This window comes from Apodemus sylvaticus, chromosome 3 (genome assembly GCF_947179515.1).
Source record: "Apodemus sylvaticus chromosome 3, mApoSyl1.1, whole genome shotgun sequence".
In the NCBI taxonomy this organism is placed as follows: domain Eukaryota; kingdom Metazoa; phylum Chordata; class Mammalia; order Rodentia; family Muridae; genus Apodemus; species Apodemus sylvaticus.
The window spans coordinates 136,740,900-136,768,104 of record NC_067474.1 but is presented as its reverse complement, the minus strand read 5'-3'; the positions used below and the strand labels follow the sequence as shown (position 1 = coordinate 136,768,104).

Here is a 27,205-nt window from a genome sequence, read left to right as displayed (position 1 = left end):
TGACTATACATCTCCGTGATGGGATAGTGCATAACCTCAAGAAGAGAGAAGACACCATGAGTCACGTTAAAACAAAGATGAGCTGTGAAGACCTGACCAAGGAGTGAGACCCACCTGCCCTGAAATGGCACAGATGTCTGAGGCCCCAGGAACATGACTGCACATACACAAGGCGCCTGCAGCAGACACGGCCATGGGGACAGAAAGCAGGCCTTCAGTTTTGAAAGGCAGGAATGTACTAGAAAGGAAAGGTGGTGGTGGTCATGGGAAGAGGTGAACATAAGTAACGCTGCTCAGCCGGTGAAGTAACCACTGAGAGACAGTGAAATGGCTTAGCAGGTAAAGGCACTCACTCGCCACCATGCTTGACACCTGAGTTTGACCCCAGAATCCACATGGTGAAAGGAGAAAACTGAACATGCAAGTTGCCCTCCCTCTATATTCATGCCCTGGCATGTGTAACCATGCATCCACAAAATAAATGTAAAAAAAATTTAATGGCCCTTAAGCTAGATGTGGTGGAATGCACCTTTAATCCTAGCATTCCAGAGGCTGAGGCAAAGGGGAGCGGGGGAGGTAAAGCGCTGTGAGTTCAACACTGTCAGGAATACATAAATGAGACTCATCTTAAAATAAAATAAACTGGGCGGTGGTGGTGCACGCCTGTAATCCCAGCTCTCTGGGAGGCAGAGGCAGGCGGATTTCTGAGTTCGAGGCCAGCCTGGTCTACAGAGTGAGTTCCAGGACAGCCAGTGCTAAACAGAGAAACCCTGTCTCGAAAAAAACCAACCCCCCCCCCCAAAAAAAAAACAAAACAAAATAAAATAAAATCCCTAAAAAACTATGGTAAATTTAGTTTATATATTGCCATTTTGTATGTGGTTGTGTTTCTGGAATTAAACCTAGAGTCTTGCACACATGAAAAATATATTCTCCAACAGAGCCATGTATATTTTATCTGAATTTATTACTTTTTATGTTTATTGTTTGAGATATGGTCCCATGTAGCTCAGGCTAGATTCAAACTCACTTTGTAAATGAGACTAACCTTGAACTTCTAATCCTCCAGCCTCTACCTCCAAAGTGCTGGGTTTATGGGTGTGTGCTGCACACCAGCTTTAAAAAGAAAAGCACTGAAGACAGTTTTAGGCAATGTAAAACCAGAAAATATTAGCCATGAGATAAAATGTTCAGAATTACTCACAGAACTGATAGCATTCCATCTCTTAAACTTAGTGTGGTTACATAGGTATTGATTTTTTTTCCCCTTTGACAATTTACTGAGCTATATGGACACAAATGATACATTTTCTGGGTATTATTTTTGCCCCGTAAAATCAGCTGCAGAGCTAAAAAGTAAAAACAGGAGGCTGGAGAGATGGCTCAGTGGTTAAGAACACACAATGCTTTTACAAAAGACCCGAGTTCAAGTCACAGCTGGCTCACCAGTGCCTGTAATTCTAGCTCTAGGGGAACCTGATGTCCTCTTCTGGCCTCTGGGCATTGTACTCATATGTACTCATATATATGTACTCATAATATGCGTTATACACATACTTGCAGGAAGTCATACATGTAAAAATAAATAAATGACCATTAAATCTCAATAAGCTGCTACTGATTTGCATTACGGGTAACCACTCAAGCAGACCTACGGGGAGCTGAAGGCAGAGCTCATTGAGCAAGCACTTGTCTAGCACAGCCTGGGTCCATCCTTAGTACCACAGAGAGAAAGACAGAAACAAAATCAAAATAATATCAAAACCCAGAAACAAACCATCTTGTAAAATGCTATTCTGGGCCCCGGGTTTAGGTGACATCCATATCTCTGATACTTCAGTCATGATTAGAATTGTGTGTGTCTGTCTGTCCGTCCGTCTGTCTGTCTGTCTGCCTGCCTGTCTGTCTAGGACCTTTTTTTCACAGGTCAACTTAGGCTTGTGGTTGAATGCTCTGCCCCTCGTACACAGCTTCAGCTAATGTCGATGTGCTTCTACTTAACAGAACAGTCGGTCTGGAAGCTGGAAGAGCTAAAGAAATCTCTCAGTAAGCCTCCTGCTCCATTCCTCTGCTCCTGTGGGAGCCTGTGACGGGAGCACAGTTGGGACTGTGAGGGAGAAGAGTTGATAGAGCACGGGCCTATTGTGAATGAGTCATGAGGCGACTCCCCAGCCCTGCATAAATCGAGTGTGGTGGTGCATGTTTGTTATCACAGCACTCTAAGACAGGAGAATACAAGTTCAAGGTCATCCTAGACCACTTAAGGAATTCAAAGCTTCCCTGGGTTTGAGACCCTATCTAAAAAAGAATGGGATAACAAGTTTTACTCTGAAAAAAAATCATATTTTGACAATAATAAGAGAACTCAGGGGGCTGGAGAGATGGCTCAGTGGTGAAGAGCACTGACTGCTCTTCCAGAGGTCCTGAGTTCAATTCCCAGCAAACACATGGTGGCTCACAACCATCTGTAATGGGATCTGATGCCCTCTTCTGGTGTGTCTGAAGACAGCTACAGTGTATACATATACATGAAATAAATAAATCTTTAAAAAAATGAGAAAGAGAGAACTCAGTTTCTTTGTGATGTCTGGAATGCTCTCAAAATTTAGAGTTTACGGAAGAAAGATGGCTGAGCAGGTAAAGGCGCTTGCCGCCTCATGGCCTGAGTTCAGTCACTAGGACTCACGTGGTGAAGGTCACCCTGACTTTCACATGCTATGGGACATGCAAACACGCATGGTGCACACTAAATCAAGGTTCTGAAGAACTTTTTTTTAACACTTAGAAATGAGAGGTTTAAATCAGTAAATTAGCTAACATAACTGACTTGTTGAAACATATATTCAACTAAGGCCCATTACATGTCTGCTGTGAAAGATGCAAAGAAGATTAAGAAAAGTTCCTGCTGTGATCTCAGTGACATCTGGGAAGCTGAGCAGAATGACTACATGTTCAAGACCGGCCTGGACAACTTAAGAGGGAGGAAAAGAAGAAAAAGAAAAGCAAGATTGACGATGTGACCAGTGGTCCAGTGCTTACCCAACTCTTGCCTAATGCTCCCTACAAAAAGAGAGTTTCTATTCCCATTGAGGCCAAGTCTTTTTTTTTAATAAAAAATAAATAAATATTATTTATTATTTATATGAGTACACCATAGCTTTCTTCATACACACACCAAAAGAGGGCATCAGATCCCATTACAGATGGTTGTGAACCACCATGTGGTTGCTGGGAATTGAACTCAGGACCTCTGGAAGAGCAGTCAGTGCTCTTTACCGCTGAGCCATCTCTCCATCCTGGAGGCCAAGTCTTAATTAAAAAAAAAAAGAAAAGAAAAAAAAAAGGCAAGGTGGAGGCTAAGAAAGGAAGAATGCTGTGAGTTCAAAACTAGCCTGAACTACTCAGTGATGTCTAGGACAGCTATGGGCTGGAGAGATGGCTCAGTGGTCAAGAGCATCGGCTGCTCTTCTGAAGGTCCTGAGTTCAAATTCCAGAGACCACATGGTGGCTGGAGTATCTGAAGACAGCTACTGTATACTTACATATAATAATAATAATAATAATAAGAAGAAGAAGAAGAAGAAGAAGTAGTCTTGGACTAGAGAGTAAGACGTTTTAAAAATAAAACATTTAGGGCAGAAGAGATGGTTTGCAGTGAAGAGCACCTGCTCTGTGGCCATGAGGATGAGCTGCACGGTGCAGAAGCACACAGTGCAGAAGCACACAGTACAGAAGCACACAGTGCAGAAGCACACAGTGCCTGGCTCCTTAATTGGGTTTTTAATCCTCCAAGTTACTGACCCTTTAGACTTCATTTCCATCCCACTCCAAGTCAGATCCTGAAGTCTTCCAACTACACTCTTTCCTCCTCAGATTGGACTTAGCTAAGAGACCACAGCCTCAGTTTTACAGACCAATACAGCCACCGCCTCCCTTTTCTGACTGCTGCCCCATGGTCAAGTACTCTGTGGATGTCACTCACTGAGTTGCCTACCTGCCAAATACAACACTGCTCACGCAACTTTGAAAACAAGTTCCGGAAAGCAGCACTAGGCTAGCGCTGGGCACTCGACTCAGAGCCTGCTCTCCTCTGACGCGCCAACAGCACTGTTTCTTCTCGCCTCACTGGCCCTTCCTCGGTCTCAGGCCAGCCACTCGGCTCTCAGCAATGCCTGGTGCATGAACACTATTGACAAATGTCAGGCTTTAAGGCATGTGGCTGCCATTTCACAAACCTCTGTGCATACCATGGTCTCTACATTTATTTTGTGCTAACAATTCCGAGGCCCATATCCGCAGTCTCTATCTTCCTATGGCACCAGACCTGTACATGGGTCTGCAGGTTTCCCTCTCAACAAATGCTGTCCAGAGTACAACGAAGGATCAACAGCACAGGGCTCTGACCGCCTGACCAACTGACCAAGGCTTTGCCATTCACTAGACATGAGCTCAGACAAGTTAGTTAACCCCACTGTGCCTCAGACTCTCCACTTACAAAGTTAGGGTGATCTTAAACCTACCCTCAGAGTTCTTGTCACAGTGAAATGACCCATATAAACAAAAGCACACAGACTAGGGCCTTCCTTTAGAATGCCAATCAAGGTTAGCTAGCTAGTATTACTGCCTTCATCTTCTATCACCATCATTACCCCGAACAGGCTCCTGAAACCTGACATGCCACAAACTGAACTCATTATCTTCTCCTGTATTTGAGTGGACCACCTAGGTAATAAACCAAAAACTTTAAAGGATTCCTAGTACCTCTAGTTCCCCTTCATATTTCCTATCTACCTCAACTTTCATCCATGACAGTTTTTATTTACTTATTTATTTTTTGAGTCATGGTCTTACTATGTAGCCCTGGCTGGCCTGGAATAGTTTGCGCAGACCAGGATAGTCTCAAATGTTCCATTTGCGATCCATTTGTCTCTGCCTCATAAATTCTGAGAGTCAAGTTGTGTAAATTACTGCCATACCCAACTCATGCAAATTTTAAATATCTCAACAGGTCAGTGAGATGGCTCAGAGGGAAAAGATGTTTGCCACCAAGCCTGCTAACAGTCCAAGCTTTGGGGGATGGGATGGCAGGGGGTCAGACATACTTAGATGAAAGGAAAAAATTAGCTGGGCGGTGGTGGCGCACGCCTGTAATCCCAGCACTCTGAGAGGCAGAGGCAGGCAGATTCCTGAATTCAAAGCCAGCCTGGTATACAGAGTGAGTTCCAGGACAGACAGGGCTATACAGAGAAACCCTGTCTCGGAAAAAAAAACCAAATCAAAAAAAAAAAGGAAAGAAAGAAAGGAAAAATTCTTTTAATGAATAATTGATACCAGAAAAAAATTGTTTTGTTTTTATGTATTCATTTATTCATTTATTTATTTATTTAGGTTTTTCAAGACAGTTTCTGCCTGTAGCCTTGGCTGCCGTAGAACTCTCTGTGTAGATCAGGCTGGCCCTCAACCTACAGAGATCCATCCACCTTGTCTCCTGAGTGCTAGGACTAAAAAGAGTGGGGCATCACTGTCCAGCTTGTTTGGTTTTTACAAGACAGGGGCAGCCTCGACTGCCCATGTGTTCCCGCTGTGAACCATATCTCCTTCCAACTTGAGGGTATGCAAGACCCCCTCTGGATATGCAAGACCCCCCCTGGATATGCAAGACCCCCTCTGGATATGCAGGACCCTCTCTTGCATGAGATCACCAATCCTGGGATTATACTTCACCCAGAAAACTGACTTCCTTTTATCAAATTCAACTACACAGATGCTCAACAGAGAAAGCACGGATCCCCCAGCTAATCTCACTTTCTTAAAAGGTTAATTTTTAAAATTAACAGCTGTTCTTGGTTAGGAAGCATGAGTGTGCTACAGAATCATGGCAATTCAGGTCTCTTAGCTTTATTTAGCAAAAATTCAGCTGAAGGGTCTACACAGCAGGTAACAGCAAGCACTGCTTTAGCAGAAGCCCTGAATTCAGTTCCCAGCATCTATAGGAAGTGGCTCACAACACCCTCTTAAGTGCAGCTCCGGAGGAGCCACTACCCTCTCTCTTTCTGGCCTCCAAAGGTCCCTATGCTCACATGCTGGTGTGTGCATTCATGTGTACATAAGGATACATAATTAAAAATAAATCTTTGAGTGTGCAGATGAAGATGCTGAGGCCAGGCCCAATGTCCTAGCTGATGTTTTAAGTGGTATCTGAGCAGCTGCATGGCGTGGAAGTGTGTGTCTGCATCTGGGAAGGCAGTTTTGTATACAGTAAACAGGAGCAGACTGTCAGCTCTAAGCTTTGGCCTCCTTACCCAGCTGGAGCCTTCACTTGGCAGGTTAAAGAGCTAATTCTTATTTCTACCTTAAGTTTCCTCATCTGTAAAGTGAGGATAATGAATGCATCCACATTCTTCATTGAGTATCCTGATAATGAGTTAATATATGTAAAGTGTTTAGAACAGTGCCAGCAGACGGTAAGTACAACATTAATTGCAAGACATTATATTTAATATATTTAATTACTGGTGATTAAACATGATTTTCCTTGGCTCTTGGAAGTGACCCCCTTGGCAAGTGTTTGAAAGAAAAGAACCACAATGTACCAGAGCAGAAAGTATAACAGGCCTCAAAGTGGGGTCAGAGGGCGACTTCAGAAGCTGGTTCCCTCCTGCCACCACGTGGTTTTCTAGGACTCAAACGCAGGTCCTCAGGCTTGGTAGCAGTTCCGCTGCCTCATAAATGAGGCTATTCCAAAGACTCTGTGCCCTTCCTACTGTCCAAGAGACTACTGAAATACTGATCCCAAGGATCTGGAATTTCCCCAGGAATCTCATGCTGGGAAAGGGAAATGTTGAGCCCTGGTGCCACCAGATGAGGAACTAAGGAAGACATTTCACAGAGGCCTGACAACTCGTCAGACCACCCAGCAGGAGAGGCTGGAGCGGAGACAGTGCTGTATAAGTACACATGATTCCACACCATGATCAGGATGTGACCTCTTATACACTACGTAAACCTAAACCTCATGTAGACACGAGGATGAAGAGGGGCAGGGCGGTGTTACCGAACCCCTTTCTGCATCTGTTCTTCTCACCAAGGAGGCGACAGCGAGTCCAGCTGCTCTCCAGCTTCTCTGGGCTTGTCTGCTCAGCTGGCTTATTAAAGATGGGTGGTGCGCCGCACACACCTTACACAGAGCATGGAGCTAGAGGCAGGCAGATCTCCAAGGTCAAGGCCAGCCTGGTCTACATAGAGTGTTCCAGGCTACAGAGTAAGACTATAAATAAATAAATAAATAAATAAATAAATAAATAAATGCCAGGTGGCTAAACCCAACAGTTAGGGCTGCCATGGCCCAGGCTCTATCTGACCCTAACTGCTCCAACAACAAAAGGGGCTTTAAACACTGACACAATGTATGACCCTTAAAGCCTAAAATAATTTCTAATGCCTCTTAACAAAATATTGACAGCTGCTGCTCTAACCTAGTACATTTTCCTATTCTAACACATCCAAAGGGGAAGCTGAGACCCAAAAAGCGTAATGACTTGTCCAGTTATACCTACATAGTAGCAGGGCTGAAAGCAAAACCCAGCTTTCCAGGCAAACATGTCTACCAGGTAAAAGGAAGACCTTAGAGTAACAACAAATTGTAAATTAAAGATACTGGCTTTTGAAGTTTGCTGTCAACAGTTACTAGGATACTTGCTAATTGCTGTAACCCAGAAGCAGTGCTTTTGACGCTCTTCAATGACCTTTATGACCCTAATATATGGCAGAGTTGAGAACCACAGTCAAGGGCTGTGCTGGACTGTAAGATTTAACAAGGAGAGAGGAGGAGGCCTGGGGAAATGGCTCTATGAATAAAGCACACAAACAAGAGGAACAGAGTTTGGCCTTGCAGAACTCACATAAGGCAGTACAGAGGTCCGCAGCAAAGGTGGGGTCTCAGCAAGCTGCCTAGTTAGAGAAAGCAGCATGGGCAAGCTGCAGGCTCAGGGAGGACCTGCCACCTAAGGAAAAAGGAGTGAGGAGACCCAACATCGACTCTGGCCTCCAAACACACCACACACATTAACACTATACACACTACAAATACATACACATGCAAAGAAAAAGGGGGAGAAGAGGTGAAGAAAAGAGAGGGGTAAGAATAGGAGAAAGGGAAGAGAGCTCATGGTCACCTGCAACTGCCTACAAGAATGTACAGAGAACGCTGTGGAAGTTTAAATAGGAATGGCGCCATAGGCTAATATATTTGAATGCTCGGTCATTAGGGAGTGTGGATATCCAACAGATTAGAAGATGTGGTCTTGTTTAAAGAAAGTGTATCACTAGGGATGGGCTTGAGGCTTCAGATGCTGAAGCTAGGCCTTCGGTGCCTGCCTGTCTCTGTCCCTTTCTCTTGCTGCCTATGGATCAAGATGTAGAACGCTCAGCTCCTTCTCCAGCACCATGGCTGCCTGCATGCGATCATGTTTCCCGCCTTGCTGTAAGCCAGCCCCAACCAAGTGCTCTCCTGTATGGTGTCTCTTCATGCCAATAGAACACTAAGAAACATGGCAGTGATGTATCAAAATGTAATACATGCAACTCAGCAACAAAAAGACAAACAACCCATTGTAAAAAATAAGCAGCCAAAGCTGCCTGGGGAGGCTCAGGCTCCTCAGTTTAACAACAGCAAGAATGAAAGAGGAGGATACCTACAACTTAGAGACCAGTCTGGGATACACAGTTCAAAATTAGCCTAGGCTACATATGAAGACCAAAGAAATAAAATGGGGGCCACAGCTCCGTGGTGTACAGCACTTGGCTGGCACGCACGCACGCACGCGCACACACACATGCACGCACCCATGCACGCACCCATGCACGCACGCATGCACAAGACCATGAGTTTCCCCACGCTGGGGTTTGTGTTCTGCGCACTGGGCTAGCACAGGTTCCTCCCCGTCGAGAAAACCATCGACAGTCATTAGAGAACTATAAATCAGAACTGATGTTAGATACCACTTTTAAAAACACTAGGATTGTCTTTTAAAACTTAAACTTTGCCTGGAAAACAATTTCCTAAATTAGGATCCCCTTCCATCACGTGGGTCCCTTGGGATCAAAATCTCACTCGCTGAGCCATCTGTTTGGACCTAGGGTGGTTTAGAATCTTTTTTCTTTTTTTTTTTTTTTTTAAGAGATAGGGTCTCAACTCTATAGCTCTGACTGTCCTATAACTCACTATATAGATCAAGCTGGCATCAAACGCAGAGATCTGCCTGTGCCTGTCTCTACCTCTGCCTCCCAAGTGCTGGAATTAAAGGTATGTACCAATATACCCAGCTTTAAAATAAATTTAAAAGAAAAATAACAAGTATTAGAGATGATATGAAGAAATTGGTATCTCTATATACTAGTGTTGGGGATGTGAAATGGTGTGGTCATGTGGAAATGTGAGGAAGTTCCTCAAAGTTAATTATCACATGACCGAGCAATGCTAGGTATATACCCAAATAACTGGAGTGGGGTGTAATTTAAAAGGTACTCTAACTCATGTGCACACTTGTTCAAGGCTAACATAACCAAGGGAAGAGACAGCTGCCGGGAAACCCTGCCTGGGAGCCCCTGGCTGCTGGGAAGCTGCTCCATAGGGGTGGGATTTTTCTAGGGTGAGGATGTTTTATAACTAGATAAAAGTATTAGTTCACATAACACTGTGAATTATACCACAGACTTACTCAGTTTAAAAGGATTAATTTTATGTGGAATTTAAATAATGTCAATTTTTTAAAAAAGCCAATAGCATTCCCCTTAGGTCTGGAGATGCAGTTCAGTAGAAAAACACATTCCAGGCATATGAACCCAGGGGTGAATCCCCGGAGTCTCAAACAAAACAACAAAAAGAGAACACAACAAATATAGAACTGTACACAACAAAAAAATACACCTGGATCAGGAAGATGGCTCGGTGGTAAAGGTGCTTGTAGCCAAATCTGACAACTTCCACAGGCTGTCCTCAGAACACACACACACACACACACACACACACACACACACTGTTTAAGTACTTTATTATATGCACACTTAAACATTACCTAGACTGGAGACGTAGCTCAGTTAGAGTGTCCCCGTCATGCACAGGCTGCATTTGACTCCCTAGGAGTCAAATAGGATAGGTGTGGTTGAGTATTATATGGTGAGTTCCAGGTCAATCTGTCTCGAAAGTGCAAAGCCAGGGCCGGGCAGATGGCTCCTTAGGGCAGGGTTTGCCCCACAAGCCTGACCCCCTTGCTTCCATCCTCTCAGAGCCCACCGAGAAGCTGGATGCACTCCTGTTGTGAGATGTGAGCAGCCAGGAGAAGCTCACAGGTCAGCTTTCCCAGAGGACACTGCAGGGGCAGAAACGAAGCATCTCAACAAGGACGGTAAAGGATGAGCAGTGACTCTAGAGCTGGTCTCTAACTTCCCTGCCATGACACACGCACTCCCCCACCTCCCACCCCCAACACACACATAAATACAACTAAGTAGCAAACCCAGGAACTGTACACTGACACAGTAGATCCATCAATTATGTTGGTCATAACTATAACAGGATGGGGACTTGGGACTGAATGTGGCGGCGCACACCTGTAACGCCAGTATTTGGGGAAGCTGAGGGGGCACGACAGTTCAAGACCAGCACGTGCACTTGCAAGCATGCTTGCATTCTCTCTCACACACTCTCAGATCTGAGCAAAGGGCTCATTACTAACTTCTGGGACCAGGAACACAGCTGCACACAGCACTGCAGCTGGCAATCTTGGATCTCAAAGGAGTAATTACTGAGTCGATTTTTCATGTAATAAGTTACACCAAAAAATATATTATAAACAACGAGAAGGTGATTTCTGTTTACCATTTCCCCCCTCCCTCTCTAAAATAAGGTCTCTCATACCCCTACTAGCTTCAAACTCACTATATACTCAAGACTGACCTAGAACTCCTATTCTTTTATCTCCTCCTCTAGAGGGCTGTGGTTACAGGCATGTGCTTATAACATCTGGTTTACTGTGGTCCTGGGGATGAAACCCAGAGCTTCGTGCTCATCCTAGGCAAGCATTCTGCTCATTTTACATCCTTAGCCAAAAGGTTGGTTTTGGCTTTTTGCTTGTTTGGTTTGTTGTTGTTGTTGTTGTTATTGCATGGTTGGTGGTTGGTTTGGTTTTGGTTCTTTTTAAATTTTTTATTATTATTATATGAGTGTGTGTGATGTGTGTGCAGAAGTGTGTGCATCTGTGTGTGGTCAAAGGAGATTACAGAGAGTGTCTTGTTTCATCTGGGTTGCCCTAATATCTTACATTACCATGATAAGTTGAGAACTAGGAAAAGTATCACAGGTGGGAGCCTGGGTCCTGACCCGTGGATGTGATTTCACCCACTAATGTCACTTTTCAGTTCAGGATCCAGTTTAGGATACCATATTGTATTTAATGATCATGTGTCCTTGGTCTCCAGATGGGACAGTTTTCAGATTTTCTTTATCTTCACATCCTTGACTCTTCTGAAGGGCACTGGTCAATTCTTTTCTTGACCATCCCTCAATCTGAGTTTTGGTTTCTCAGAATTAAACTTGTGATACTGTCCTCACTGCATTTCGTCAGGATTAATCCACACAGTTATGACTGATGGTGTGACTCTGCTCAGTTAAGGCTGTATTTGTTTTGTTATTCTCTTTCCACAGTGCTTTGTCCTTCCATTCCAGTAATGACAACATCTTGTTCAAACTCCTTAAAAATGAGTTGCCAAAACTGTCCCTCACTAAATGGGAGAGGAATTACAGCCTTACGTCCTGCGTGGACGGATGTTGGCAGGGTGGCTTGCAGAAAGATGCTAACAACAGGACAGTGGTATTGGGAATGGTAGCACATGCCTGAAATCCCAGCACTCTGGAGACTAAAGCAAGAGCATTTGAAGCTATCCTGGGTGATAAGAGTTAAATTCTATCTTAAAAAAAAAAAAAAAAAAGACAAAACAAAACAGCAGGTAAAAGTGGTTACCACAGAGCATGATGGTCTGAGTTCAAATCCCAGAACCTGCAGAAAACCAACTCCGAGTTGTCCACAGACCTCCCCAGATGTGCGCTGAGGCATGCTCATAAACACGTACACAAAATACAGATACACATACACAAAATAAATACAAATTAAAATTCTAGGAAGAAAGCTCTTTCTACAGCTCTGGTCTGAATGTTGCCACAGAAAGACAAGAAGCCTAAGAGATCAAATCGGAGGTTTGATTTGGTCCCTGCTTGTCCAATAGAAGATGGAAATGCTGAACAGTTCCTATGGGCAAAGGTTAAAGTTGATGGCAAAACTTGAAATCTCAGGAATATTGTTCTCATTGAAAAATTGAAGAATAAAATCACAATTGTTTCTGAGAAACAGTTCTAAAAGGCATCTGAAATACCTTACCGAGAAATGCTTAAGAAAAGTCTTGGCATCTGACAAGATCATGACCTTTGTTATTTCCAGACCAGCGGAGATGAAGCTGGTCAGAATCTGAGACCATTTGGCCTTTGTTCTTTAGTAAAATGCAAATATGCTACATAAAGAAACCTAAAAACACACTTCAGTTTGTCAGGGAATCAAATATCATTGTACTCTAAAAAAAGTTCTAGGAAAAAAGAAATGCTCGATTCTCTCAGCCATGCAGGCCAGTGCTGCAGAGCCCAGGCTGGCTCCCTCTGACCCGCTCTCCACGCAGCTGCAAGTCAGTCTCACTTCCCTGCTGAAAGCCCAAGCCTTCATGGTGTGGCTTTTAAGGGCCTCCACAATGTGTTTTTAGTTTCACCTCCTACGACTGTCCCTCAAGAATCCTTTGTGACGGATGGTCATCAGCCATTCCTGAAGGTATAAAAGGACATGTGCCTTTAGGAAAGAGCAGACAGTGCAAAGGCCTTCATCATGGTATTTTCCTCTCAAAAAATAACTTCTTGTTTTTTTTTAATTCTATGTTATGAGTGTTTTGCATGTATGTATGTATGTATGTATGTATGTATGTATGTATGTGTGTATATATGTATGTGCACGTGTGTGCTGGTGCATGAAGAGGTCAGAAGAGGGCATCAAAGCCTCTGGAACTGGAATTAGAGACTGTGGTAAGCCATCTCTGACCCTTAACTGTCACTGGACCATCAGGGAGCACCTCAGCTCGCCAGCCTGAATTTCCAGCCCCCTCTGTGCTTGACAGTGGCTTCCTATTTAGCTAGTAGTCACTTCTGCTTTTCAACATGGAGGGGTCCCCTGCAGCAGCCAAAAGGTACCATGTATGCAGAACCTACACAAAGTAAAACTATATTTAACATGGAAGGAAACCAAGTGAGCTAGAAACCATCACACACACACCATGAGTCAAAAACATCTGAACTTTCCTTCTTGGCCTCTTGTTATGTTCAGTCATTTTAAAGATTGTCTGCCAGCTGTGATAAAGAGCCCCGGGATAGCCCTGCCCCACTCCTGGTTACCACGTCTTTGTGCCCTTTATCTGAGCCCTATGAAGCCACTATGAGGCAGCATCCCAGCTCTCCTTTCATCCTTCCTGTGCCTTGGGTCTCCCTTGAGCACTATCAGACAGACAGTCCTTTAGTACAAAACACCATTCCTAAATTATGTCCCAAAAGCAGACGAAAAGAACACGGAGTTCCACATCTGTTAGCTGACGCAGAGCCTGCTGACTAGTCAGTCTGCCAAAAGCCATTTTCTCCTCTCCTATAGCAGTGAGAAAACAGAGCAGGAACTATGCTTCTCTGTCTGATATTGCTTCTCCTCAGGACTCGAGACAGCAGAGATATTTCTCTGTACAAACCCTGACAGAATGTTTCAGCTCCTCTCAGCCTACCCTTGGCAGTCTATTCTCAGGCAGGCAGTCTACGTGTTCAGCAAGCGCCTTCATGCCTCACAGGCACTGAAGGTGGTGCACTCTGCCTTGGATCTGCATGCCAGGATGACGACTCAGACTGAAAGGAAGACCTTCAGTATCATCTTCCTGCACTGGATCAGACTCTGCAAATGAGTTTGAAGATCCAGATCCGATTTCCAGGTGTGCAGGTGTCCTGCAGTATGATCTCTAGGCAGCTCTTTAATCTTTCTCTACCTCAGTTTTTCCATCCTGGAAAGCAGGGATTGTGTTACTGCTGGCCTCCCCTTCAATTCTGACTCTCACTGCTGAATGAGAATATTATGCCTCTCTCTATACATTGAGAAACAGTTGGGGTTTGGAAAAACCAGAGTATCAATACAAGGGGTCACTTCTATCAGAGCCACACAGAAATGCATAAGAGAACCCAGAAGTAATCTCCAGGACAGGAAGCCCTCAAAGTGTTGCTCTGCTGCTCCACTTTACAAATCACATGCCCACACCAGAAGCAAAGCAGGACCTTAAAATGCTAGATGCTCAAGCCATTGTTTATTCGGCTCCCAAGACAAAAATCACCACACCAGACTCGTGTATGTCATTTTACCTCAGTGCTTATATTTAGCACTCACTTCTTCCCAAAATCCCCTTCCTTTTTCTGCCAGAGTAGCCTCATACTCATAGGAATCCTCCTACCTCAGCTCAAGCGCAAGGATTACAGGCATGAGCCGTGCCACTAAAATAGTTATTCAATGTTTATCAAAAAAGTATTTCCTAGAAAAGTTAGTACCTTGTAAAGGTTGCCATGGAATCACTCTGTCCTAGTTAGGGTTTCTACTGCTGTGATAAAGCACCATGACTAAAAGCAACTTGGAGAGGAGAGGGTTTACTGCATCTTGTAACTTTCATGTCCAACTCCACCACTGAGGGAAGTAAAAACAGGACCTTAGAGGCAGGGACTGGTGCAGAGGCCATGGAGGAATGCTGCTTATTAGCATCCCCCTGTTGCTTGCTCAGCCTGCTCTCTTATACCACCTAAGCCCTAAGACAGCACTGCCCACAGTGAGTTGGGCTCTCTCTCATCAATCAAGAAAATGCACCTCAGGCTAATCTGGTGGGAATACTTTTGTGAATAGAGGCTCACTCACCTCAAATGATTTTAGCTTATATCAAACTGACAAAAAATTACCTAGGATAGACCCTATGGTTAAGTTACAACAAAGAATAGCAGAAGTACAACAGGCAAGACAGCTGAAGACAAAGGGCTGGCTGAGGCCAGCCCAGAACAGAGCTCTTGCCTTGTGTGTACAGGCTGAGCTCAGTCCTTACCACCATCAAGAAAAGGAACGAACAAACAAACGAACGAACGAACAAAGGAAAAAAGGAAACATCTAGCAAGATTTAGCAGCACAGTTCAAGGAAGAAAGATTAAGGGAATGAAGACAGTTGGGGTTATGAGACCCTGTGGAAGGAAAGAGGATGGAAGGAAGGTTGGCCTAAGACACATACACACACACACACACACACACACACACACACACACACACACACACACAAACATACGTGTGTGTGTGTGTGTGTATAATATATACATACACAATATACACATATTATATGTAATATGAGTACACTGTAGCTGTCTTCAGACCCACACCAGAAGAGTGCATCAGATGTCATTACAGATGGTTGTGAGGCACCATGCAGCTGCTGAGAATTGAACTCAGGACCTCTGGAAGTACAGTCAGTGCTCTCAGAGTGCACTGAGCCATCTCTCCAGCCCAAGACAGCATTTTACAAGGGATGGGGAAATGGCTCAGTGAGTACAAGTGCTTGCTATGCAATCATGAGGACCTGAGTCCAGGTCCCTGACACCCATGTAAAGGCCAACGGAACAGTACACTTCTATAACCCCAATACTGTGTGGGCTGGATCAGGTGGGGTCATGGGCTAGTCAGTCTAGCAAATATCAGCAAGCTGCAGGTTCAGTGAAAACTGTCAAAAATCAAGGGGTCCAGAGATTTGGCTTGGTGGTAACAAACATTTGATGCTTTTACAGAGAACTTAAGTTTGGTTCCCAGCACCCACAAGGTGGTTCACAACAGTCAGCAACTCCAGTTCTAGGATCCCCTAGAGGGGAATCCAGTGTCCTCTTCTGACCTCTACAGGCACTGCATGCACATGGTGCACTTAAATATAAGCAGACAAAATGCTTGCACACAGAAGGAAGGAAGGAAGGAAGGAAGGAAGGAAGGAAGGAAGGAAGGAAGGAAGGAAGGAAGGAAGGAAGGAAGGAAGGAAGGAAGCAGCTAGCTGGGTGGCAGCCCTCACCTTTAGTCCCAGCACCAGGGAGGCAGAAGCAAAAGGATCTCTGAGTTTCAAGCCAACCTGGTCTACAGAGCAAGTTCCAGGATAGCCAGGACTGTTATAAAGAAACCTTGTCTCAAAACAAACAAATCCTTACTATAATAATTAATAATTAAGTGGAAGGCACATGCTATTAATTCCAGCACTCAGGAGACAAGAGACAGGAGGATCTCTGCAACTTTCAGGCCAAACTAGTCCCCACCCCACACAATCTAATCTATGCTTAAAATTGTGAAAGACAATTTTATAATTTTGTTGAGTTACTGGCACATTTCTGAATATAAACATCCAAGGAGCACCTCTAAATGGAGTATTAAAATGTAAAATAATAGTCACAGAGTCTAGCTACTTGGGAGGCTGAGGTGGAGGATCACTTGTGCCCATGTATTTAAAATTAGCCTCATAATACAACCAGACCCCATCTCAAAATATAAACCAATAAAAATAAATTAACACTCATCTTGGAAACTTGAAAAGCCCTTCTAATTACCACTCTCCACTCATCTCCCTTTCATCTGTGGCAGTTAACAAGGAAGTTTCCAGCAGTCTGGGCTCCCCACAAGACTGAGTTCCTCTTTTGTCTCAATAAACATCCATCTTGAGCATCAACTTGATGCTAAATTCTATTTCTTAGCTATATCGAGTTTTAGCCTCTAATACCACATCCTGTGGCCACTAGTCTGCTCAGACCTCCATCTGACACACCATGACACTATGCATCTCATTCTTGGTGACTTTTTAAAAACCATATTTATAGGAAAGGATGTTCAAATATGCCACAGAATGTGTATATAGGTCACAGCACAACTTTCGGAAGGCAGGTGGCTCCCACCACCATGCTGGTGCCAGGGATCTAACTCAGGCCCTCAGGCTCAGCGTCAGACACTGTTACTACTGACCCATCTCAATGGCCCTGTTATTTTGTTCTCTGAGACAGAAACTCATGTAGCCCTGGCCTCAAACTCACTATTCAGCTGGGAACAGCTTGAAGTTGTGGTCCTTCTGCCTCTACTGCCCAAGTGTTGTTACAGTTGTATACGGCTTAACCAGGTTTCATCTTTTGAATCTTTAAAGATACATTTTTGATCCTGATCAAAATGCAGAGCATTCCCACGAGGGAGGAGTGGACCTCAGGTTAAGAGCCATTCTGTTACTGGATCCTACGGCTCTTCCCTCATCCAAATAAAATAAAGAAGTATGCTCAGTGCTCAAAACAGATGGACAGATCTTCAGCATAGGTCCTGACCTGTTAAGTAATATCTACTTTATGCAACTTAGTGTGAAGCCTTGAAAGGAGTATTACGGGACTCAAGACGGTGCATCACTTAAGAGCTCTAGCAGAAGATGAGCATTCAGTCCTCAGCACCCACGTGGCAGCTCACAACCACTTACAACTGCAGCTCTGGGGAGTCTGAAGCCCTCTCTTCCTTCCGCGGGCATCCCACACATGAAACAAGCATACACACAATTATAACACATAAATTAAACAAAATTGTTTTTAATTTAAATAAAGCCTAGGAACTGAAGCGGTGTCTCAGTGGTTAGGTGCAGTGGCTGCTGTTCCAGAGGACCTGACCTCGATTCCCAGAACCTACCTGTTGGCTCATAAACAACTGTTACTCCAGTCCTAAGGGATCCAATGTCCTCTTCTGTTCTCCACAAACAGCAGACTGCAAGTGGTGCATAAACATACATGCAGGCTAATCCCAGCACTCAGGACTGAGAGGCAGGCAGATTTACCTAAGTCCAAGGCCAGCCTGGTCTATAAAGTGAGTTCTAAGACAGCCAGGGCTATATAAGGAAACCCTGTCTCAAAAAACAAAATAACACAACAACCATCAAAAAATAATAATAATAAAAATAAAATACAGGTAGCCAAAACACTCATACACCTAAAATTGTAATAATTTAATTTTTAAAAGAGTATAAAACTGCTGGGTGGTGGTGGCGGCGTATGCCTTTAATCCCAGCACTTGGGAGGCAGAGGCAAGCGGATTTCTGAGTTCAAGGGCAGCCTGGTCTACAGAGTGAGTTCCAGGACAGCCAGAGAAACTCTGTCTCAAAAAACAAAACAAAACAAAAAGTAGTATCTCAAGCTGGAGAGAAAGCTCAGCAGTTAAGAGCACTGACTGCTCTTCCGAAGGTCCTGAGTTCAAATCCCAGCAACCACATGGTGGCTCGCAACCATCTGTAATGAAATCTGATGCCCTCTTCTGGTGTGTCTGAGGAGAGTTACAGTGTACTTACATATAATAAATAAATAATTTTTTTTTTTAAAGTAGTATCTCCGCTTGAGAAGCTAAAGCAGGCAAGACTTTGAGTTCAGGAACAGCCTGGGCTACAGAGGAGACTCTGTTTCAAAAAATAAAGTAATAACAACAAAAGCTTCTCCTCCTTCTACTGGTTAAAAAATGAGCTCTAGTTGTAACAGTGCACAGTGGGTGTACCTGAGTATTCAGGCAACAGGACATGGATATTTTATTGCATATTTGCACTCAAAAGTTTAAAAAAAAAATCAAAGATCAAAGATTTCTAATTGGGAGCAAGAGAAAATGTTATAAACATCCAAAATTAAACACAATCGAAACACAGTTCAGAAAGCTCAAAAATCTTCTATGTTTTTCATATATTAATAATCATCGCCGGGCGGTGGTGGCGCACGTCTTTAATCCCAGCACTTGGGAGGCAGAGGCAGGCGGATTTCTGAGTTCGAGACCAGCCTGGTCTACAGAGTGAGTTCCAGGACAGCCAGGGCTATACAGAGAAATCCTGTCTCGAAAGAAAAAAAAAAAAAAAAGAAAAAAAATAATCATCAAGGACAAAAGAAATTTAATCCTTAAATCTAGTCATAAATGTACAATTCTGAATGTGCCTGCATAGACCCAAGAACCCGAAGAAACCCTAGTGGAGCGCACGGTCTGAGAGAACCACTGAAGAGGACTTAGAACCTCCCCTTCCCCACAGGCGAAATCCCAGAAAACACTGGGGCTGCAGAAACCAACAGCTCCCACTTGCCCCTCCTCTTCGAAGTACCAAACAGAGCCTGCTAGGGCCAGAGGGTTCTAAGAACTTTTTCAGCTGGCAGCTGTGCCAGCCAATTCACTCCACAAACTAATGCAGTCTTTAAGCTTGGTCAGAGACGCTTGTTCTTGCAGTGGGAACCAGTCAATGCAGGAACTCATGAGTAACTGGTCAAAGAGCTGAGAATAACTGACTGTTAACTGCTCGGCTCTAAACAAGACATCTGTATCAACCCCCACAAGGCTCAGGGAACATAGGGGTGGGGGTGGGGCAGAAAGACAGTTAAGAGCTGAAGGATGGGGCTGAAGAGACATGACATGGCCCAGTGGTTAAGAGCACTGGCTGCTCTTTCAGAAGATCCAGGTTCAATTCCCAGAACCCACGCGGTGGCTCACAGCTATCTGTAACTTCAGTCCCAGGGCATCTGATTCCCTCTTCTAGCTTCCACAGTCACTGCATGCTTGTGGTGTGCAGACATGCATGCAGGCAAAACACTCACACACATAAAAGATGGAAGAGAGGGAGTGAGTGAGTGAGTGAGGGAGGGAGGGAGGGAGGGAGGGAAGGAGGGACAAAGGAACTGGAGTATGGAGACAAATGCTTTGATGCTGTCTTCTGAACACGACATGGACTCAGAGTACCTGCACAAGATCAGTACAGTCAAAATTCTGTTGTGGATGGAGGAGAAATTCCTGAGGCTCCAACCCTAGCTGAGGTGAGATCAGCAGCAATGGTTGCTGGGGGAGGGGAGTGACTTGGGTTGTGGCCACTGCTAAGCTCCCCACCCTGACACAGGCAGTGCTAACTGGACTCAGTGGATGTGGATGTGGGAGGTCAGTGCTGGAAGGACCAGGTTCTGTCCTTCTCAAAACAGATTCTGATTCTCCAAAACAGGCAAAATGATGAGCAGTACCTAAGTAATGACACCCAAGGTTATCCTCTGGCCTCTACCCAAATGTGCACAAGTTCATAGGCACCTGCGCATACACAAGCACACAAAGGCAAGATGTGCTACTTGCCCCCTCCCCCCCCCCAGTGTGGCTGGAGTTGCACAACTGCCCTAGCATGCCCTAGGTTTGATTCTTAGCACCAAGAGAAAAAACAAAACAAAGAGTATCATTTTAATGAACTATTTTGTAAAATATGAGAGCTTCAGCACTATACAAGTCAGAGTGACAAAGAATACTAACTTACCTTATAGACATAGCTATGAGGAAATAACCTTTCCTGGGAATACAGTACCCACTACAGACAACAGACAACCCTAGTTACCAGAACCCATTCAATTACTTAAAAAATCATGTAGGTTAAAATGATTTGCCAAGCATAGTGACTCGTGCCTATAATTACAGCACTCCAGAGGCTGAGGCAGGTAGACTGCTACACGTCTGAAGCCTGTCTGGGCTATACAGTAGGATTCTATCTCAAGAAAATAACAAAACAAAACAAACAAGAAAGATTACTTCAAACGTGTGTCTGACAGGGTCTAGGTTTGATACATGAGGAATGATATCTGAGACACGAAGCAAGTTGAGTTTAAGTAAGGGCTGGAGGATCAATCCAAGAGTTCTGGAATATGATCACATCTACAGCACTCCCAGGATATCTACAGCCGTCTCCTGGAGGCCCTGCGAGATCCTCCTGATTTGGAGCTTGGTCGTCCTCCCAGGCCCCCAACTCTGAACCCTGCATCACACTCAGAACATCTCCACCACAACATCTCCATTGATGCTTCACCAGCCCAGAATTATAGCACTCAAGGACTGGAATGGAGACTGTTAGTGCAGCAACACCTTACGGAGGCCCTGGGCAAGCGCTCTCCAAAGTCTCAGGGCAAGCGGCTAATCTCACCACACTGGAATTGCATCATTTGCTCCTCCCATCCACTATGCACACTGCTTACAAATCAACATTCCTAGCACACTGCTCTTCTCCCGAATTTGAGCCTTCCCTACTGCAGTCTCCTGACTGTCCTACATACACTCTTCACCATTCTAAGTCTTCCTATGACACGCCTTTTTGTTCTTGTCTTTCAAACCTTCACTTTATTTTATTTTGGTTTTCGGAGACCAGGTCTCGCTATGTAGCCCAGGCTGGCCTGAAACTTCCTATATAGCCCAGGCTGTCCTCCAGGATATGGCAGTGCTCTTGCCTGGGTTTCCAAAGAGAGAAAAGACCATAGCATGTGCCACTTTGCCCAACTTCAAGCTCTTCTCTTTTAAAATTCATATTGACCTAATTGTTTTTTTCAATTTGTGTTTGTATGTATGTGTGTGTGTGTGTGTGTGTACAGACATACATTTAGAGGCCAGAGAGGTCAATGTCAGGGTTTCCCCAGCCTAGGCACAGGCACCTCTTTAGAGACTTTCCGTGACCTTCACTGATTTCTCCCTTCTTAAGAATCCTACAGCATTTAATAGTTTATCTTTTTTTTTTTTTGGTTTTTCAAAACAGGGTTTTTCTGTATAGCCCCGGCTGTCCTGGAAGGAAATCCAGCACTTGTAGTCTCTTCTGAACCCGCCCACCTGAAAATGCTCTATAAATAGCTCTGTTCACTTAATAGCTCTGCCTTACACTATATTTAGCCAGACTAACATTCCCAATATAAGGAGTATGGTCTTTTATACACATACACACACACACACACACACCACACTACACACACACACACAGAGTCACCATAGTTTTCATTGTTACCAGATTTTTTTTTAACACTTGTTATAAGTTGTATTAAGTGCTTCACATATCATATTTCATTTAACGATCACAAGGTTGTTTTTTATATTCCTATTTTACCAAAGAAACAAAGGTACCTTTGTTCAAGTAGCATAAAGTTGGGGAGAAAATTCCGGCTAAGATTCAAGCTAAACTCTTTATCTCCCCTAAGGCGGCACAAAGCAGGCTGCAAACAACTATCTGTTGCATTATCTTACCTTTTAGTATATGTTGATGGCCTTATCGTGGAAAAATAAATTACGAGGGTAGAAACCAAGTCAGAAGCCTTATGAGGTAAAGTGGGGTAAAGAACTAATTACTCTTTTAGGTTACTGCCCATGAGTTTAAGGTTCAGTGACTGGTTGTGTATGCTCAACACCTTTGAATGTGCCTAACAGCTGTTGTAATCCTCGCATTCACCCAAAATGTCGCCTACTCTCTAGCACAAATGCTCCTACATCCCTTCTGAGAGTCCCATCTCAAAGAAGATAAAAGGACTCAAACCAACAAACCAACAAAACCCCCCAATATGTAGCCCAATGTCTGACCTTCAGATCGGGCCTCCCTGCTCTCCTCCATTCTCACACTTCAATGTCTCACTCATTAAACACTTCAGCCTTGTGATTGTGGGACAAATGACATTTCCTCCACTTTACAAATAAAATGTTCAAATAAAGGGCACTGTTGATCTGAAATCACGCGGCAATGGCTGCCTCTGACTGTTCTAGTACCCAAGACACAGGTGGCATCTGACTTACCTTGGTCTCGCTGGGCTAGAATTCAAATTATGGTAAATTTTCGGAATAATTTACATTTATTGAAACTCACCGGATGTCAACCTTATGTTACAATATCTCTCCTCCATTTATTTGCAAGGTGCCACGCACAAAGTCGCTTCACCTCCCCAACCCCCAACATTTTTATACATAAATGAAACCGTTGGTACTATCTACGAGGTAATGGCCTGAAGAAGGCGATCACAGGACACAATGGACACTGTCTGCCATTGCATGGGTACCTAGCAGGTGTGGGTTCCTTTCATCTGGATCACCATAAGCCTCGGGGTTCACTCACTACAGCCACGCGACTGGGCGTCCACGAGTCCAGAAGCCTGCACGCGACCTCCAGGGTTCCCAGGCCCCGGGGCCAAGCGCACTGCCATACCTGCATGGAGTCGGCGCTGACGATCTCGCCGCCGAGCCGCTGGCCTAACTGCAGAGCCAGGGTAGACTTGCCAGTGCCAGTAGCCCCGAGAATCACTACAAGTGGCAGTGTTCGCTGCAGGCCTCGGAATCCAGAGCTCACAGGAACCGCTCGTGCAGCAGCCGCAGCCGCCATCTTGAAGGCATCTGAGCATGCGCCGAAGCAGCTGTCCCCATGGCAACAGTCAGTGCGCCGGCGCCGATCTCCAGCTCAGCTCAAAACGCGGGGGAGGGTGCAAAGCAGGAGGAAACTGCGGGACAAAGGTACCAAGCTTGGAAGGTCCATGACGTAACTACTTTCGACTAGCTGAGATTAGCCCAACGACTTGCTTTCCCAAAGGAGAGATGGCAGCCCATCTAAAATATTTCTGTCTACATTGCATCCAGGCACCCAGTTCGTTTTCCTCATAGCATTAATTCAAGGATAAATCTGTATAACTGGCCTCTGGTTTATTGTCTGAGTTCTATACAGGCTGTTAGTTTCACAAAGACAAGAGGCACATTCTTGCTAGGTCATTGCTGAATCTTCTGTGCCTAGCACAGGCACCCAAAAAATGGTTAAATGGACAGAAAAACAACTTGCCAACTTAGCGTTGGATCTAATAAGCTCAGAGAGTGGCATTCTTCAAAACCAGATCTGTCCAATTCTCAGTCAAGGGTATGGCTCTAATGTTTTAAGTCCACAGTCATTTATGTTACGATTCTAAGCTCCACCCCACACTTACCTGGCAACAGCCAGATATGCCCCTCCCCACATAGCCCTGGCCCACAATAAAGGGGTTTCTTCCCCACCCCACCCCCTTACTCTCTTACTCCTGCTTCCAGTTTGTTTCTCTCTTGCCCCTTGGGCTCTTCCCTTCCCCCTTCCCTCCCCCCCTCCACGTGGTCATGGCCTCTACTTCTCTACTCTTTCCCTCTCTCTGCCTTTCTCTGCCTCTGCTACCCATTTAACTCCCCTCCCCATGCCCTGAATAAACTCTATTCTATACTATACTGTTCTGTGGCTGGTCCCTCAGGGGGAAAGGATGCCTCAGCATGGGCCTGCTGAGACACCCTCTTCCCCCACACCTCACCAAACTCCCATAGGATATATCTTATTTCCCTTTATCTGTTTATAAACACATCAATTTAGACAATCAGAAGGTAGGATAAAGCTCTCCTTTGGCATAAAGCAATCAAGAAATAAGACAAAGCAAAAGAACAGGCAAGTGGACAACAAATCCAAAAATTAGAAGAGGAAGTAGAAGAAAAGCAAAAAAGGATAAAGCAGATACAAGTGAGGAAAAGAAAAGTCAGAATCAAAGATGACCAAAAGTCAAGATTGCACACGTCACTTTAGGAAATGCCTTTAGGGGTCCAGAGAGATGGCCCAGCAGGTCAGCTGCCTTATCTGATGGCCTGAGTTCAAGCCCTAGGATCCTCACGGTGGAAGGAGAGAGCTGATGCTGACCTCTGTACACACACACACACACACACACACACACACACTGACGTTTAAGGAAGAACGGTCATGGAACCAGATGAACCTAGATTCAAATTCCAGCTCTCAGACTTACCAACTGAGAGCTGATTAATTCTCATCAGAATTAATTCCATTAACATCATTTTTTTTCTCTTTGTCTGAAGATTGAACCCAGGGCCCCCTGGGTGCTGAATATACACTCTAGCACTGAGCATACCTCAGACCCTTACTTCACCTCTTAACCTCAGCGATTTGATCTTTCAATTCTTCTGAGGATTGCCATAAGGAAAAGGTGAAATAATGTCTGGAAAGTGCTTGCTTCAAATGCACTGGCACATAACAACCACCATTTGTTGAACAGTTTGTGTTATTATAATTGTACAGTCCCATCTGCCTCCCTAAATAAGTAGGAGCAAAAGCCTAAGGGCAGAGAATCTTTCAATAACGTATAAAGATACTTAAATACCCCTTCTGCTAACCCCTATCTAGTTGGGCAGTTTAACGGGTCTGAGGACGCAGGTTTAGTGGTAGAGCGTTTGCTTAGTAAGCATGAGGCTCTGGCTTCAGTCAGCACTTGGGGTGGGGGTGGGGCATAAGCGGGTTTTTTTTTTTTTTTTTTTCTCTGAGACTGCTTCTGTCTAGCTCCCAGGTAAAGCCAGGCATAGTCTGATATGTTTTGTAATGTGGTAGCATGATGCAACGGGAGGGGGTGCCCGCTGAGGCATGGGCCCGCTGAGGCACCCCTTTCCCCCAGGTACCAGTCATACTATGGATCTAGTCTACAATGAAGTTTATTTGGGGGCGTGGAAAGTGGGGATGAGAAGGGAGTGGAGGCAGAGAAAGAGAGGGAAGAGGCTGGCTGGGAAAACGGGGCGGGGGATGGCAGAGAGAGAGAGAGAAAGAGAGGGAGAGAGAGAGAGAGAGAGAGAGAGAGAGAGAGAGAGAGAGAGAAAGCCTGAACAGAACAGTCTTTTTATAAGTGAGCCAGACTAGTACCTGGCTGTTGCTAGGTAACTGTTGGGGCAGAGCCCAGGAGAAAAGCTAACATAGTCCCCCACAGACCCAGAAAGACAGAGTATATCACTGGCCTACCTAGAATGACCGCCATTATATTTTTCATCACTTCAATCTCCTTAGGCAAAATGGCCACTCTCCCGTCCTAGCCTAAACCACGTAGCGAGGAAAACTCCCATTCCTAGTCCTTGGTCCCTAAGATCTCCTTTACTCAATCCCGGCTGTTTTGATGGAAAGCCTTGTTCTCTCTAATTTGTGGTACCCGCCTGGGGCTGAGTTTAAAATGGAGATGTGTGGCCACATATCCGGCAGACACTCTCACAGGATGGTTGTTAACTGTAGAGCCTTTGCCTGGAGACTTTCAGAGGGTATGGTTACCATGACAACCACCAGAAAGATGGCAGGCCGGTGGAATGATGTGTATAAAGAGAAAGGGGAGGCTGATTTCATGATGACAGTCTGACGATGACAGACTATGTTCACTCACAGATAGGCTTGCACTGTCCAAGTCATGACCAGGTGACTGTTACTAGAGAAAGAGAGAAACAGGAGGGAGGAATTTACCGCCAAGAGACCAGAAGAGGAAGAGGCTCGTTACCAAGGCAACTGGAGAGAAAGGAATGAAAAAAATAGGGCTTCACCACAGCAGCAGAAAATTGCTTCTAGCCAAGCAACACAGGTCTGTTGCTATAGTAACAAGGAGAACAGGGATCCTGTAGACCAAGGGGAGAATTATCACTGAAATGCTGAGCAGCAAAGACTCCTAAATCAGAATGGAGCCTGTGGTCCAAAACAAATGAGGAGAAGGAAGAAAAAACATCCCGCCGGTTCCATTCATCGCATTCCTACTGGTCCTACCGAAGGAAGATAAGGGCATCTTAAACCAACCGCCCCCTACTTCATCTGTAGTTCTACTACAGTGGTCTTCTAAACTCTGAATGATACTAAAAACAGTTCCCTAAAGATATCCTGTAATTTTGAAATTCTAATCAGAGGCAATGTGTTGGAGGGAAAACTAGGGAATGGAAGCGTATGACCAGGAGATAAGTACTTCCGAAACAACAACAGCAGAAAGCCTTCTGACAGGAGCACTGCAGGGTACTGAGGAAATGAAAAGAAAGCACAGGCGAGTCAGGAGAGCCCCTTGTACTCACTCCCAGGTATCGAGCGTGACCCCTCTCTTTCTTGAGACCGGGTGGGAAGAAACTCACTCTATTCTGAAAAGATGTTCAAGAGAAAAGACTGTGTATGTCACTTAAAGTGTATGCGCATGCCCCAGGAAGAAGGCTGTCGCAGAAGCATACCTCTAACATACTTCATGTATCATTCCCAGACTATTGCAAACAAAGAAATCCCGGAGGGTTTTGTTTGCTGGTTTGTTTGTGTGGTGCTGGAGAAGAAAACACAGGAGGGACCCATGTTTTCTAGGAAGGTACTCTACTGACAAACTAAACCCTCTGCCGGGAACTCCTATTTTTGTTTATTTCTGAAGCAGAGTCTCCCTATTTGGCCCAGGATGGTCCTGAACTCGTAGCTCTGCCTCCCAAACGCT

General features: G+C 44.7%; 1 protein-coding gene and 1 pseudogene across 4 annotated transcripts in view; one reads left to right on the top strand and one right to left on the bottom strand.

Annotated features, from left to right (window-relative positions):
• Positions 1–23,337, bottom strand: part of Trit1 (tRNA isopentenyltransferase 1) — a 44,654-nt gene extending 21,317 nt beyond the window's left edge. For 3 of the 4 annotated variants that reach the window (XR_007977096.1, XM_052177257.1, XM_052177258.1), the window contains exon 1: positions 23,140–23,337. Coding sequence is in view for 2 of the 4 variants with exons in the window: in XM_052177257.1 (XP_052033217.1) it covers positions 23,140–23,313 (174 nt within the window). In the remaining 2 variants the exon portion in view is untranslated. Of the gene's footprint in view, positions 1–10,076; positions 10,262–23,139 lie in introns of those variants that run through there. The other variant, XM_052177260.1, reaches the window with a different exon arrangement.
• LOC127679732 (60S ribosomal protein L22-like 1) lies at positions 12,210–14,034 on the top strand (annotated as a pseudogene).
• Positions 23,338–27,205: the final 3,868 nt, after the last annotated feature.